The sequence below is a fragment of the Nerophis lumbriciformis genome, linkage group LG18 (genome assembly GCF_033978685.3).
Source record: "Nerophis lumbriciformis linkage group LG18, RoL_Nlum_v2.1, whole genome shotgun sequence".
NCBI lineage: Eukaryota > Metazoa > Chordata > Actinopteri > Syngnathiformes > Syngnathidae > Nerophis > Nerophis lumbriciformis.
In genome coordinates, this window is record NC_084565.2 from 25133988 (window position 1) to 25149674 (window position 15687).

General features: G+C 40.8%; 1 protein-coding gene across 2 annotated transcripts in view; it reads left to right on the plus strand.

Annotated features, from left to right (window-relative positions):
- rgmd (RGM domain family, member D) overlaps positions 1-15687 on the plus strand; it is a 43042-nt gene that overhangs the window by 7775 nt on the left and 19580 nt on the right. Inside the window, exon 2 of one of the 2 annotated variants that reach the window (XM_061977894.1) lies at positions 7323-7363. The exons of the other annotated variant lie outside the window; for it this stretch is intronic. Within the exon in view, the coding sequence (XP_061833878.1) occupies positions 7326-7363 (38 nt within the window). The 5' untranslated portion in view covers positions 7323-7325. The remainder of the gene's footprint in view (positions 1-7322; positions 7364-15687) is intronic. 2 annotated transcript variants of the gene reach the window in all.

A 15687-nucleotide genomic window follows, 5' to 3' on the forward strand; every position in this document is an offset into this window, starting at 1 on the left:
TCACACATAAGCCGCTCCTGAGTGTAAGTCGCACCCCTGGCCAAACTATGAAAAAAACTGCGATTTATAGTCCGAAAAATACGGTATATACCCTTAAATCATGAGTGTCTCAAAGGGCTGCACAAGCCACAACGACATCAAGGCAAGAAAAAAACTCAACCCAATGGGATGACAATGAGAAACCTTGGAGGGGGCCGCAGATGGGCGACCGGTGCAATGGACGTCGAGTGGATCTAGCATAATATTGTGAGAGTCCAGTCCATAGTGGATCTAGTTAATAGTATTATTTTTTTAATGAACTAAGTAACGTTTATGACAACCTTTTTCCAAAACACAATGTAGAATGTGAGATATAACAGGATAATGCATACATTTATCATTTGTTTTCAAAACAGTTACCAAAAAGTGGGACACCAAAAATGTACTGTGGGACCCCATTTGTATGACTTGACTGGGTCCCTGAGACCCCATTTTGAAAATTCCTAGCACCAACACTGATGGAGTATTGGTGCGTGCAAAACAGCAGCAGGCAGCTGTGGCCTGCGGGCCGGTTCTAATACTAATCAAATATCATCCCGGGGGCCATAGATAATTCATTCGCGGGTCGGATCGGTGCGGCATCTTCAGTAATGCGGACGCTGTATCGATCCGTTGTGGTGAAGAAGGAGCTGAGCCGGAAGGCAAAGCTCTCAATTTACCAGTCGATCTACGTTCCCATCCTCACCTATGGTCATGAGCTTTGGGTTATGACCGAAAGGACAAGATCACGGGTACAAGCGGCCGAAATGAGTTTCCTCCGCCGGGTGAGAAGCTCTGTCATCCAGGAGGAGCTCAAAGTAAAGCCGCTGCTCCTCCACATCGAGAGGAGCCAGATGAGGTGGTTCGGGCATCTGGTCAGGATGCCACCCGATCGCCTCCCTCGGGAGGTGTTTAGGGCACGTCCGACCGGTAGGAGGCCACGGGGAAGACCCAGGACACGCTGGGAAGACTATCTCTCCCGGCTGGCCTGGGAACGCCTCGGGATCCCCCGGGAGGAGCTGGACGAAGTGGCTGGGGAGAGGTAAGTCTGGGCTTCCCTGCTTAGGCTGCTGCCCCCGCGACCCGACCTCGGATAAGCGGAAGAAGATGGATGGATGGATGGATGGGTCGGATCTGGCCCACGGGCCTTGACACCTCTGGACTAGATGAGGCAATTCCTGAAGGAATTGCGTGTGAATGCTCCAATGCTAAAGTTGAACTGCAATCCTGGAATTTTTTTTAGAATTGTTGAAGGAGAGCACACAATTCTCAAACAGGATGAATATTTTGAAGTTGGAACAGTTTGAATCAGATGAAAAATGTGGGAGTTGTGGAACTTTGAAGAAAGTCCCATTGGTTTCAATGGGAACTTCCTGGAAATTAGGGTTTTTTGGGAAAAGCGGCATTTTTTTTAATGATTAGGAGCATGAATGTCCTTTGTGGAATGTGTTGATGTTGGAATGGTTTGAATAGGTTGAAAAATGTGGTAATTGTACAACTTGGAAAAATGTCCCATTCATTTCAATGGGAACTTCCTGGAAATTTTGAAATTTTGACAAAAACTGGATTAAAAAAAAAAAAGATTAGTAGCATGAAGGAGTATGAGCTGAATTGGTTGGTGTTGGAATTGTTTAAATCGGTCAAGAAATGTTGAAGTAATAACAGATTTTAATTGAGAAATTCCTGGAATTTCGGGAAAACCGGGAATTTTTTCTTGTTCCTTAACCAACTTGGTTTTTGTCCTGAATATGAGGAGTGTTTTGACGGTGGAATGGTTGAAATGATTTCAAAAATGTGAAAGGATTAGTTTAACTTAAGGTTACCAAAAAACGGGAATTCCTGGAAATTTGTTGAATGTGGAAAATGGTAGTTTGAATGTCTAGGATAAGTTGAATGTGTTGAAGGTGGAATGGTTTGAATCGGTTGAAGAATGTGGGGATTGTGGAAGTTTGAAAAATGGGGAAAAAAAAAAAAAAAAAGGAATTATGGGAAATCCGGGAATTTTTTTTAGAATTGTTGAAGTAGAGCACACAATTCCTGAACAGGCTGAATATTTTAAAGTTGTAACTGTTTGAATCAGATGAAAAATGTGGGAATTGTAGAACTTTGCAGAATGTTCCATTCATTTCAATGGGAATTTCAGAAAAAAATAGGGAATTTCGGGAAAAGCAGGAATTTTTTGAAAATGGTAAAACACTTGAATGGTCTGAATGAGTTGAAATGGTTGGTGTTGAAATTTTTCAAATCGGTGGAGAAATGTTGAAGTAGTAACATGTTGAAATGAGAAATGGTATTACGGAATTCCTGGAATTGCAGGAAAACCAGGATTTCTTTCAGTTCAGGTCCTGATTAAGAGGAATGTTTTGATGGTGGAACGGTTGAAATGTGTTGAAAAATGTGGAAGGAGTAGTCACCAGAAAAAAGGGAGGAAATAGGGCTTTGGAAAAGCAGGAATTCTGGAAAATCCTGGATTTTTTTTAATTTTGTTTAATTTTTTTTTTAAATTGGAAAAGGTGAAGTTTAAATTTCAAGGATTGTGGAATATGTTGAAGGTGGTATGGTGTGAATTGGTTGAAAAATGTGGAAATGGTGGAAGTTTGAAAAATTACCAATTCATTTTGAATGGAAGTGAAGTGAAGTGAATTATATTTATATAGCGCTTTTCTCTAGTGACTCAAAGCGCTTTTACCCAATATCTAAGTTACATTAAAACCAGTGTGGGTGGCACTGGGAGCAGGTGGGTAAAGTGTCTTGCCCAAGGACACAACAGCAGTGACTAGGATGGCGGAAGCGGGGATCGAACCTACAACCCTCAAGTTGCTGGCACGGCCGCTCTACCAACCGAGCTATACCGCCCCAATGGGGGTGGTTCCGGAAAACCTGGAATTCTGGGAATTTGGGGAATTTGTCCAGGGAAAGCCCGTGATTCCTGAATAGGCTGAACAGTTTGAAGTTGGAACGGTTTGAATCGGATGAAAAATGTGGAAGGTAGAGCGCGCCAAAATCTGGAGAAGAAGAAGTAGAGGAATTAGAAAGTAGGAATCATTTCTATGGGAATTTCGGGAAAAGCGGGAATTTTTTGGAAAATGTAAAAGACTTGAATGTTCTGAATAAGTTGAAATGATTGCTGTTGGAATTTATAAAATCGGTCGAGAAATGTTGAAGTAGTAACATTTTTAATTGAGAAAGGGTATTAACTGTGGACCAGCTCTATACTCTCGGCAGGGTCCTTGAGGGTGCATGGGAGTTTGCCCAACCAGTCTACATGTGCTTTGTGGACTTGGAGAAGGCATTTGACCGTGTCCCTCTGGGAAGTCCTGTGGGGAGTACTCAGAGAGTATGGGGTATCGGACTGTCTGATTGTGGCGGTCCGCTCCCTGTATGATCAGTGTCAGAGCTTGGTCCGCATTGCCGGCAGTAAGTCGGACACGTTTCCAGTGAGGGTTGGACTCTGCCAAGGCTGCCCTTTGTCACCGAATCTGTTCATAACTTTTATGGACAGAATTTCTAGGCGCAGTCAAGGCGTTGAGGGGATCCGGATTGGTGGCTGCAGGATTAGGTCTCTGCTTTTTGCAGATGATGTGGTCCTGATGGCTTCATCTGGCCAGAATCTTCAGCTCTCACTGGATCGGTTCGCAGTTGAGTGTGAAGCTACTGGGATGAGAATCAGCACCTCCAAGTCTGAGTCCATGGTTCTCGCCTGGAAAAGGGTGGAGTGCCATCTCAGGGTTGGGGAGGAGACCCTGCCTGGAGTTCAAGTACTCGGAGTCTTGTTCACGAGTGAGGGAAGAGTGGATCATGAGATCGACAGGCGGATCGGTGCGACGTCTTCAGTAATGCGGACGCTGTATCGATCCGTTGTGGCGAAGAAGGAGCTGAGCCGGAAGGCAAAGCTCTCAATTTACCGGTCGATCTACGTTCCCATCCTCACCTATGGTCATGAGCTTTGAGTTATGACCGAAAGGACAAGATAATAAATAATAAATAAATAAATGGGTTGTACTTGTATAGCGCTTTTCTACCTTCAAGGTACTCAAAGCGCTTTGACACTACTTCCACATTTACCCATTCACACACACATTCACACACTGATGGAGGGAGCTGCCATGCAAGGCGCTAACCAGCACCCATCAGGAGCAAGGGTGAAGTGTCTTGCTCAGGACACAACGGACATGACGAGGTTGGTACTAGGTGGGGATTGAACCAGGGACCCTCGGGTTGCGCACGGCTACTCTCCCAATGCGCCACGCCGTCCCCAAGATCACGGGTACAAGCGGCCGAAATGAGTTTCCTCCGCCGGGTGGCGGGGCTCTCCCTTAGAGATAGGGTGAGAAGCTCTGCCATCCGGGGGGAGCTCAAAGTAAAGCCGTTACTCCTTCACATCGAGAGGAGCCAGATGAGGTGGTTCGGGCATCTGGTCAGGATGCCACCCGAGCGCCTCCCTAGGGAGGTGTTTAGGACACGTCCGACCGGTAGGAGGCCGCGGGGAAGACCCAGGACACGTTGGGAAGACTATGTTTCCCGGCTGGCCTGGGAAAGCCTCGGGATCCCCCGGGAAGAGCTGGAAGAAGTAGCTGGGGAGAGGGAAGTCTGGGCTTCCCTGCTTAGGCTGCTGCCCCCGCGACCCAACCTCGGATAAGCGGAAGAAGATGGATGGATGGATGGATGGATGGATGGGTATTAAGGAATTTCGGGAAAAAACGGGAAATGTTTCCACTTCAAAAAACAACTTTGTTTTTTGTCCCGATTAAGAGGAATATTTTGACGGTGGAACAGCTGTAGTGGGTTGAAAAATGTGGAAGGAGTAGTTGCCAGAAAAAAAGGTCAAAAAAGGGTTTGAAAAAAAAGGAAAATCTGGGAATTCCTGGAATATTTTTTTGAACTTGGAAATATGATAGTTTGGATTTCTAGAATGAGTGGAATATGTTTGAATCGGTTGAAAATGTGGATTGATTGATTGATTGAGACTTGTATTAGTAGGTTGCACAGTGAAGTACATATTCCGTACAATTGACCACTAAACTCTCCCGAAATCCTCCCGGGACAAATATTCTCCCGAAAATCTCCCGATTTTCAGCCGGAGCTGGAGGCCACGCCCCCTCCAGCTCCATGCGGACCTGAGTGAGGACCACAGGGTGACAAAAACTAAATCATCCAGACTCGAGATAAATTGTATTATTATGTTTATCTTACCTATAAATAATTATATTTATTAATTTAAAAAAAAAAACTAAATACATTTTTACTATATTTTGCTAAAAACATAAAAATTAATTGTATTTTTATTTGTATTTTTTCTGACTCCTTATTACATCCAACCATAGAATTATACATTAAAATAAACATATTGGAAATAATTAATTTTAAATGATCATAATAATTAATTTAAAATAACCATATTTAATTATTAAAATAATTGTTTGTTTATCAACTTTAGCATTTTATTCATTACATTTTGAAGCTACCAGAAGCCAAGTTATGTTATATTCCTTAAGATTTATTTATGCAAGTTTGAAGTATCAATTATCTAAACACAGTTTTGTTTGCATATTTTCAGGATATATATATATATATATATATATATATATATATATATATATATATATATATATATATATATATATATATATATATATATATATATATATGTTTGAAATACTTGACTTGGTGAATTCTAGCTGTCAATATACTCCTCCCCTCTTAACCACACCCCTGCCCTCAACCACGCCCCCCACCCCCCCACCTCCCGAAATCGGAGGTCTCAAGGTTGGCAAGTATGGTAACACCCGAATAAGTTTTTCAACTTGGGGTCGGGGTCCACTTAAATTGATTCATGATACAGATATATACTATCAGATACAGTATATACTATTATCATAATACAGTCATCACACAAGATAATCACATTGAATTATTTACATTATTTACAATCCGGGGTGTGGAGGGGGGGGGGGTAGGTTTGGTTGTTATCATCAGTCATCAGAGAGAGAGAGAGAGAGAGAGAGAGAGAGAGAGAGAGAGAGAGAGAGAGAGAGAGAGAGATCAGAAGACATGAGAAAAACTATCTGCATTTGATTGTTTACATTTGATTATTAACAATCCGGGGAGGGTGTTAGTTTAGGGTTGTAGCTGCCTGGAGGTGTACTTTTATTGCGGTTTTGAAGGAGGATAGAGATGCCCTTTCTTTTATACCTGTTGGGAGCACATTCCACATTGATGTGGCATAGAAAGAGAATGAGTTAACACCTTTGTTGGATCGGAATCTGGGTTTAACGTGGTTAGTAGAGCTCCCCCTGGTGTTGTGGTTATGGCGGAAGTAATTTGACATGTACTTCGGTATCAGGGAGGTGTAGCGGATTTTTTAGACAAGGCTCAGTGCAAATAGTGGAAGTTTGAGAAATGGCCCGGAATCTGGGAATTTTTGGAATTTGACAAGGGAAAGCCCGCGATTCCCGAATAGGCTGAACAGTTTGAAGTTGGAACGGTTTGAATCGGGAAAAAAAATGTGGAAGGTAGAGCGCTGCAAAATCTGGAAAAGAAGAAGCAGAGGAATGCTAATAAAAAGATGAGTTTTGGTGTAGAAAAGCATGTGTGTGGGGAAAGGACGGCGGTGCAGATATTGTACTGTACTTAGTTACATCAGCACGGTTCTTGTGTTTGAGCTGAGGCGACAGTCCCGAGGCTGGTGCTTTTTTTCCCCCGGCCGTCCACCAGACCACAGCACACTGGGCCTAATAACAAAAACAAGCATCCCGGTGTGGAGCTGGTCCCACAGTGTGAGGACCTTAATGAGGAACATGTGGAGCCGCACAGACACACAGTCAGAGGAAACCCAATCCTTCAACCCCCCCCACCATCATTCCTCCACCCATCCCCCATTCCTTTCTCGCTTCACTCCACATTCCCACTTGCTAAAAGTTCCCTGGCCTTTCAAAGCTCCTCTCTGCAGCACTGGTAGACTTTACTCGTCTCTCGGAGTGATCCACACGCTATTTTGCATGCTGAGCTTCCAAAAAAAAAAAAATGCTTGAAAGCTGATGCACCGTGCTCATGAAGAAACATGGCAAAGAAAGAAAGAGAGGCCTTTCTCCTCACATCAAGCCTGACAGGCGGTCCAGGGCTTCCTTTCATGTGCTGAAGTCATCCTTACCGTCCACCTGGATCAATTAGCTGTTTGCTCCAGTGATCATCAGTCTCGCATTCATTTAGCAGGGATACAAAGATCAGCTCTATTGTAACCAAAGCTCTTTTCCTCCCCACCCCTGCTGTATTATTCTGAAATCAACTGTGTTTTGTTCTTTTAGGAAATGCAGTCAAATTGTAGGAAGGATGAAGAGTGTAACAGGTGAGCAGGAGCATTCACATCAATAAAGCTGAAATAGCCACGTCTAAACTGTCAAAGGGAGGAATGAAGCAGCGTTAACGATCATCTACGGTTTGATCGGTAAACCTGCGTTTCTTTACATAGGTGGGATGGTGGCGGCTACGTAAACTATGAAAATATTGAGACATCAGCATACTTGCCAACCCTCCCGAATTTTCCGGGAGACTCCCGAAATTCAGCGCCTCTCCCGAAAACCTCCCGGGACAAATATTCTCCCGAAAATCTCCCGATTTTCAGCCGGAGCTGGAGGCCACGCCCCCTCCAGCTCCATGCGGACCTGAGTGAGGACAGCCTTTTTTCACTACGGGAGGACAACAGGGTGACAAGAACTAAATCATCCAGACTAGAGATACATTGTATTATTATGTTTATCTTACCTAAAAATAAATAGATATTTATTAATTAAAAAATAAAAATAAAAAATACATTTTTACTATATTTTGCTAAAAACATCAAAATTAATTGTATTTTTATTTCTATTTTTTCTGACTCCTTATTACATCCAGCCATAGAATTTTACATTAAAATAAACATATTTGAAATAATTCATTTTAAATTATCATAATAATTCATTTAAAATGACCATATTTAATTATTAAAATAATTGCTTGTTTATCAACAACTTTTATTCACTACATTTTGAAGCTCTCAGAAGCCAAGTTATGTTATATTCCTTAATATTTATTTATGCAAGTTTGAAGTATCAATTATCCAAACACAGTTTTGTTTGCATATTTTCAGGATGTAGATATATATATATATATATATATATGTGTATGAAATACTTGACTTGGTGAATTCTAGCTGTCAATATACTCCTCCCCTCTTAACCACGCCCCCAACCCCGCCCCACCCCACCCCCGACCACGCCCCCACCCCCTCACCTCCCGAAATCGGAGGTCTCAAGGTTGGCAAGTATGGACATCAGTGACATAAAATATTGGGATTTGTTATATATGATGTATATTATATAAAATATATCAGTGTATATTACATACTGTATATTAGTGTTGTCCCGATACCAATGTTTTGGTAAAATTAGATACTTTTTCTAAATAAAGCGGACCACAAAAAATTGCATTATTTGCTTTATTTTAATAACAAATCTTACGGTACATTAAACATATGTTTCTTATTGCAATTTAGTCCTGAAATAAAATAGTGAACATACAAGACAACTTGTCTTTTATTAGTAAGTAAGCAAACAAAGGCTCTTAATTTAGTCTACTGACATATGCAGTAATATATTATGTAATTTTCCATTCTAATATTTTGTCAAAATTATTAAGGACAAGTGGTAGAAAATTAATGATTAATCTACTTGTTCATTTACATTTAATGTCTGATTACTTTCTCTTTTAACATGTTCTATCGACACTTCTGTTAAAATGTAATAATCACTTATTCTTCTGTTGTTTGGATATTTTACATTAGTTTTGGATGATACCACAAATTTAGGTATCAATCCGATACCAAGTCGTATACATTGGTCATATTCAAAGTCCTCATGTGTGCAGGGACATATTTCCTGAGTTTATAAACATAATATACATTTTTTAAAAACGAAAGAAGAAATATCGACGTAATCATAGTGGTATCGGTCCTGGATGTCAGGTGTAGATCCACCAATGGCGTTTGTTTACATTGTGACGCCGGTGAGCTACGGTGTGTAGTGAAGCATGTTTAGCTATTCCTCGTCCTGCAGGGATGATACTTGTAAGAAACTTACTTTATTTGTCACCATGGATACAAGGATTAGTGATTTAGAAGTAGCTAAAACACTGCCAACTGCGGATGGAGACTAAAATGTACCATAAAATATAACTTTTATGTAATAATTACATATTACATATACAGTAGGGTTGTACGGTATACCGGTATTAGTATAGTAACACGATACTAATTAATCATTTTCGGTACTATACGGCCTCTGAAAAGTACCGGTCCCCCAAACCCCCCGCATTCCGTCGTCATCACGTCGTGACATTGCTGGTTTACGAGCAGAGGAGCATGTTTGGCAGCGCACAATCACTGAGTACTTACAGTCAGACACAGTGTGTAGACAGAAAAGGGAGAACGGACGCATTTTGGCTTAAAACCTACCGATAAAGGTGAAGTTATAACACAGAAACGCCCTCAGGAAGAGGTGCTTTAAAACATGGCAAGCTAGCTAGCGGCTAAAGTCCAGCCCCAGTCTGCAGTGTTTTAGCTACTTCTAAATCACTAATCCTCGCCTCCATGGCGACAAATAAAGTACGTTTCTTACAAGTATCATCCCTGCAGGACGAGGAATAGCTAAATATAGCTAAACATGTTTCACTTCACCGGTGTCAAAATGTAAACAAACGCCATTGGTGGATCTACACCTAACATCCACTGTAATGATACCAAGTACAGGAGTGTATCTAGTCAATATTACTACGATTACGTCGATATTTTTTGGCATCACAACATCTTCTTTCGTTTTTTTAAAATGTATATTATGTTTATAAACTCAGGAAATATGTCCCTGGACACATGAGAACTTTGCATATGACCAATGTATGATCATGTAACTACTTGGTATCGGATTGATACCTAAATTTGTGGTATCATCCAAAACTAATGTAAAGTATCAAACAACAGAAGAATAACTGATTAATACATTTTAACAAAAGAGTAGATAGAACATGTTAAAAGACAAAATAAGAAGATATTAACAGTAAATGAACAAGTAGATTAATAATTCATTTTCCACCACTTGTCCTTAATAACTTTGACAAAATAATAGAATGATAAATGGCACAATACGTTACTGCATATGTCAGCAGCTAAATTAGGAGCCTTTACTTGCTTACTTACTAATAAAAGACAAGTGGTCTTGTATGTTCATTATTTTATTTAAGGACAAACTTGAAATAAGAAACATATGTTTAATGTACCTTAAGATTTTTTGTTAAAATAAAGCCAATAATGCAATTATTTGTGGTCCTCTTTCATTTAGAAAAGTACCGAAAAGTATCAAAATAATTTTGGTAACGGTACCGGTACCAAAATATTGGCATCGGGACAACACTAATGTAAATAGTCATGGAAATAAAGAAAACACATTGAAATGAGAAGGTGTGTCCAAACTTTTGGCCTGTACTGTAAATACCAAATAATATATTGTGATTTACAATATACAAACCCCGCTTCCATATGAGTTGGGAAATTGTGTTAGATGTAAATTTAAACGGAATACAATGATTTGCAAATCCTTTTCAACCCATATTCAATTGAATGCACTACAAAGACAAGATATTTGATGTTCAAAATCATAAACTTTATTTTTTTTTTGCAAATAATAATTAACTTAGAATTTCATGGCTGCAACACGTGCCAAAGTAGTTGGGAAAGGGCATGTTCACCACTGTGTTACATGGCCTTTCCTTTTAACAACACTCAGTAAACGTTTGGGAACTGAGGAGTCACATTTTTTAAGCTTCTCAGGTGGAATTATTTCCCATTCTTGCTTGATGTACAGCTGAAGTTGTTCAACAGTCCAGGGGTCGCCGTTGTGGTATTTTAGGCTTCATAATGCGCCACACATTTTCAATGTCTAGTACCCGCACTCTTTTACTATGAAGCCACGTTGATGTAACACGTGGCTTGGCATTGTCTTGCTGAAATAAGCAGGGGCGTCCATGATAACGTTGCTTGGATGGCAACATATGTTGCTCCAAAACCTGTATTTACCTTTCAGCATTAATGGTGCCTTCACAGATGTGTAAGTTACCCATGTCTTGGGCACTAATACACCCCCGTACCATCACAGAAGCTGGCTTTTCAACTTTGCGCCTATAACAATCCGGATGGTTCTTTTCCTCGTTGGTCGGGAGGACACGACGTCCACAGTTTCTAAAAACAATTTGAAATGTGGACTCATCAGACCACAGAACACTTTTCCACTTTGTATCAGTCCATCTTAGATGAGCTCAGGCCCAGCGAAGCCGACGGCGTTTCTGGGTGTTGTTGATAAACGGTTTTCGCCTTGCATAGGAGAGTTTTAACTTGCACTTACAGATGTATCAACCAACTGTATTTACTCACAGTGGGTTTCTGAAGTGTTCCTGAGCCCATGTGGTGATATCCTTTACACACTGATGTTGCTTGTTGATGTAGTACAGCTTGAGGGATGGAAGGTCACGGGCTTAGCTGCTTACGTGCAGTGATTTCTCCAGATTCTCTGAACCCTTTGATGATATTACGGACCGTAGATGGTGAAATCCCTAAATTCCTTGCAATAGCTGGTTGAGAAAGGTTTTTCTTAAACTGTTCAACAATTTGCTCACGTTGACAAAGTGGTGACCCTCGCCCCATCCTTGTTTGTGAATGACTGAGCATTTCATGGAATCTACTTTTACACCCAATCATGGCACCCACCTGTTCCCAATTTGTCTGTTCACCTGTGGGATGTTCCAAATAAGTGTTTGATGAGCATTCCTCAACTTTATCAGTATTTATTGCCACCTTTCCCAACTTCTTTGTCACGTGTTGCTGGCATCAAATTCTAAAGTTAATGATTATTTGCAAAAAAAAAAATGTTTATCAGTTTGAACATCAAATATGTTGTATTTGTAGCATATTCAACTGGTTGAAAATGATTTGCAAATCATTGTATTCCGTTTATATTTACATCTAACACAATTTCCCAACTCATATGGAAACGGGGTTTGTATTATTTGTAAATTATATTGCAAGAGGCTTAATACTGTATCGCCAACCCCATTTTTGCATCTTTAAAACCCTGTTATAACAATCTGCATTAACACAGAACTGCAAAAATGCCTGCTTTCACTCACAAAAATGCTGTCCTTATGTAAACAAGTGACGAAATTGCCGCATTATTTATGTATTCTAATTTTTTTGAAAGTCTTCACAACAAACAGCTCGTTAGTGCATGTTGTTTCGGCGGGATTTAAAACATCCCCATACAGCAAACCCCCCCGAAATTAGCTGAACAAACAGAGTAAGGTAGCGCTCTCAAGGGGGATAAAGTTGGCACAGTGCTTCCAGTGTGACAGGGGCCCTCCTTACAGCTCAGAACAATCCAAAGGTTCCACTTGGGTTGAGCTGTCTTCGTTTCCCCCCTTCACTATATATATCAGCCCCACATCAACATGGACCCGTCAAGACCTTTCACGGGACTGACAGGCCACCTGAATCACACAATTGTGTGGCCGGAGGAGCCGGCGTGTGTACAGAAGAAGCAGTGATCCAGTAACTGTCTGGGTTCACTTCTCCTCTCTCTCATAAAGTCATGAGTGAGGCCCTAATGTTCCAGCTGCACCATAACAACACATTAACTTTTAATCCAATTGAAGAAACAAAATGATGCAACTGTTGGGTTTTCGCAACGGCAACTTTTTTTTTTTTTAACGCCGCAATGTCAACATTCTGGCTTTGCACGGCTCGCATAGCCCGCAGAATGTCCCAGGTGAGGGGGCTGAAGGCTTGAGTCGCTGTGTGCCTCGCAGATGGTCCGGCCCTCGTGGCAGCTGTGCAAATTAAAGACAGGGTGTCGTTGAAGGAGTGAGCGAGTTGGAAACTTGGCCGCGAAAGGGAAAAGGTAGTAACATGCAAGTTGCTCGCCGAAAAAAAATCATTAAAAGAACTAAAGTTGCTTAGATTGTCTACACTAAGTCGGGTAACCCCTTAAATGAATAATTATTTAGCCTAAGCCTCGTTTCAGCCACTCTAAACCATCGTTTAAGGCATACTTGCCAACCCTCCCAAATTTTCCGGGAGACTCCCGAAATTCAGTGCCTCACCCGAAAACCTCCCCGGGACAAATATTCTCCCGAAAATCTCCCGATTTTCAGCCGGAGCTGGAGACAGTCTTTTTTAAAGACGGGAGGACAACAGGGTGACAAGAACTAAATCATCCAGACTAGGGATTGGATTGGATTGGATTATTATGTTTATCTTACCTAAAAATAAATATATTTATTAATTTAAAAAATAAATAAATGTTTACTATATTTTGCTAAAAACATCAAAATTAATTGTATTTTTATTTGTATTTTTTCTGACTCCTTATTACATCCAGCCATAGAATTATACATTAAAATAAACATATTTGAAATAATTAATTTTAAATTATCATAATAATTCATTTAAAATGACCATATTTAATTATTAAAATAATTGCTTGTTTATCAACAACTTTAGCATTTTATTCATTACATTTTGAAGCTCTCAGAAGCCAAGTTATGTTATATTCCTTAAGATTTATTTATGCAAATTTGAAGCATCAATTATCTAAACACAGTTTTGTTTGCATATTTTCAGGATATATATATATATATATATATATATATATATGTATGAAATACTTGACTTGGTGAATTCTAGCTGTCAATATACTCCTCCCCTCTTAACCACGCCCCACCCCACCCCCGGCCACGCCCCCCATCTCCCGAAATCAGAGGTCTCAAGGTTGGCAAGTATGGTTTAAGGTCTCCCTCCTCGGACATTTTTTTACACGGGTAAGTACGCCTTGTATTTCTTGAATATAGCTTTGTATGGAATCGTTTACAAACTAAGTTCGGAGAGGAAGTGACGCCAGAGAGACCGCACCTCACACAGGAAGCGACGTCAGAAAGAACGCGCCACAGCCAGCTTCATAATAAAGCGGTTTCTAACCACTTTATGGAGGAGAGTCATCCAGACATGCCCGTGTTTCTCCTTCCTCTACATCAGTGTTTTTCAACCTTTTTTGAGCCAAGGCACATTTTTTTCCATTGGAAAAATCCCGAGGCAGACCACTAGCAGAAAACATTAAAAAAATGAAACTCAGCAGCCGATATTGACAGTAAAAAGTCATTCTCGCAATTGTTGGATATGAATTCAAACCATAACCAAGCATGCATCACTATAGCTCTTGTCTCGAAGTAGGTGTACTGTCACCACCTGTCACATCACCCCCTGACTTATTTTGAGTTTTTTGCTGTTTTCCTGTGTGTAGTGTTCTCTATTTTGTTGTTGATTGTCATGTCATGTACGGATGTACATGACATGGACGCCGTCTGCTGCTCCACACGCTGTAAGTCTTTGCTGTCATCCAGCATTCTGTTTTTGTTTACTTTGCAGTTTCGTTCTGCATAGCCATCCCTAAGCTTCAATGCCTTTTCTCAGCAGCACTCGCCTTTTGTTTATTTTTGGTTTAAGCATTAGATACCATTTTACCTGCACGCTGCCTCCCGCTGTCGTCTGCACATTGTGATCACGACAAACCATGTTCCCAACATCTGCAAAGCAATTAGCTACCTGCTGACACCTACTGATATGGAAGAGTATTACACGGTTACTCTGCCGAGCTCTAGACAGCAAAGACAAGGCACATTATTTGCAGATTATAATTGCTGGTGTGCTAAAAAATATTTTAACCCAGGCAATATCTCACGGCACACTAGTGTGTTGAAAAACACTTCTCTACATGTACAGACGCTTGTGGAAATCACACATTAAGAGAAAAGCGATTGCCGCTATTTCGGATACAACTCTTCTCAGACGGCAAGAGAATTTTGGAATTTCCAGGTCAGCTGTGAATCTACCTACCGAAAAACTTTGTCCATTTGTCAAATGAGAGTCAACGAGAATGCGGGCTCCCGTGGATGTGATAGAAAAGGGAGCGTGTGCTTTGTATTACTTGGCCGTCGAGGGAAGACTACGTAAACCGGTGAATGCTTTTGGACTGGCAAAGCAGACTGGATCAGTTATTGTCTGCCATGTATGTCGCGGACTCAACGTTTAGGTCCAGAGTATATAAAGTCACCAAAAACGAATGGACAGTGAAGGTGAAAGCAAAAGAGTGAGGAGTGTCCTGACCAGATATCTAGATCACTAGATTGATTGTTGTAAAATGTTCTTTGTCACGTTGTTTACTTTAATGTGTCCAATAAAGATTTGATTAATTATGATGGCTCAGGTGTGATTCACTACAATAGGGGGGTGGGGGGGTGTATTTTGTAGCGTCCCGGAAGAGTTAGTACTGCAAAGGGTTCTGGGTATTTGTTCAGTTGTGTTTATGTTGTGTTACGGTGCGGATGTTCTCCCGAAATGTGTTTGTCATTCTTGTTTGGTGTGGATTCACAGTGTAGCGTATATTTCTAACAGTGTTAAAGTTGTTTATACGGCCACCCACAGTGTAACGTGTATCGCTGTTGATCAAGTATGCTTGCATTCACGTGTGTGTGCGTACAGAAGCCGCACATATCTTGTGACTGGGCCGGCACGTTGTTAGAATGGATGAAAAGCGGACG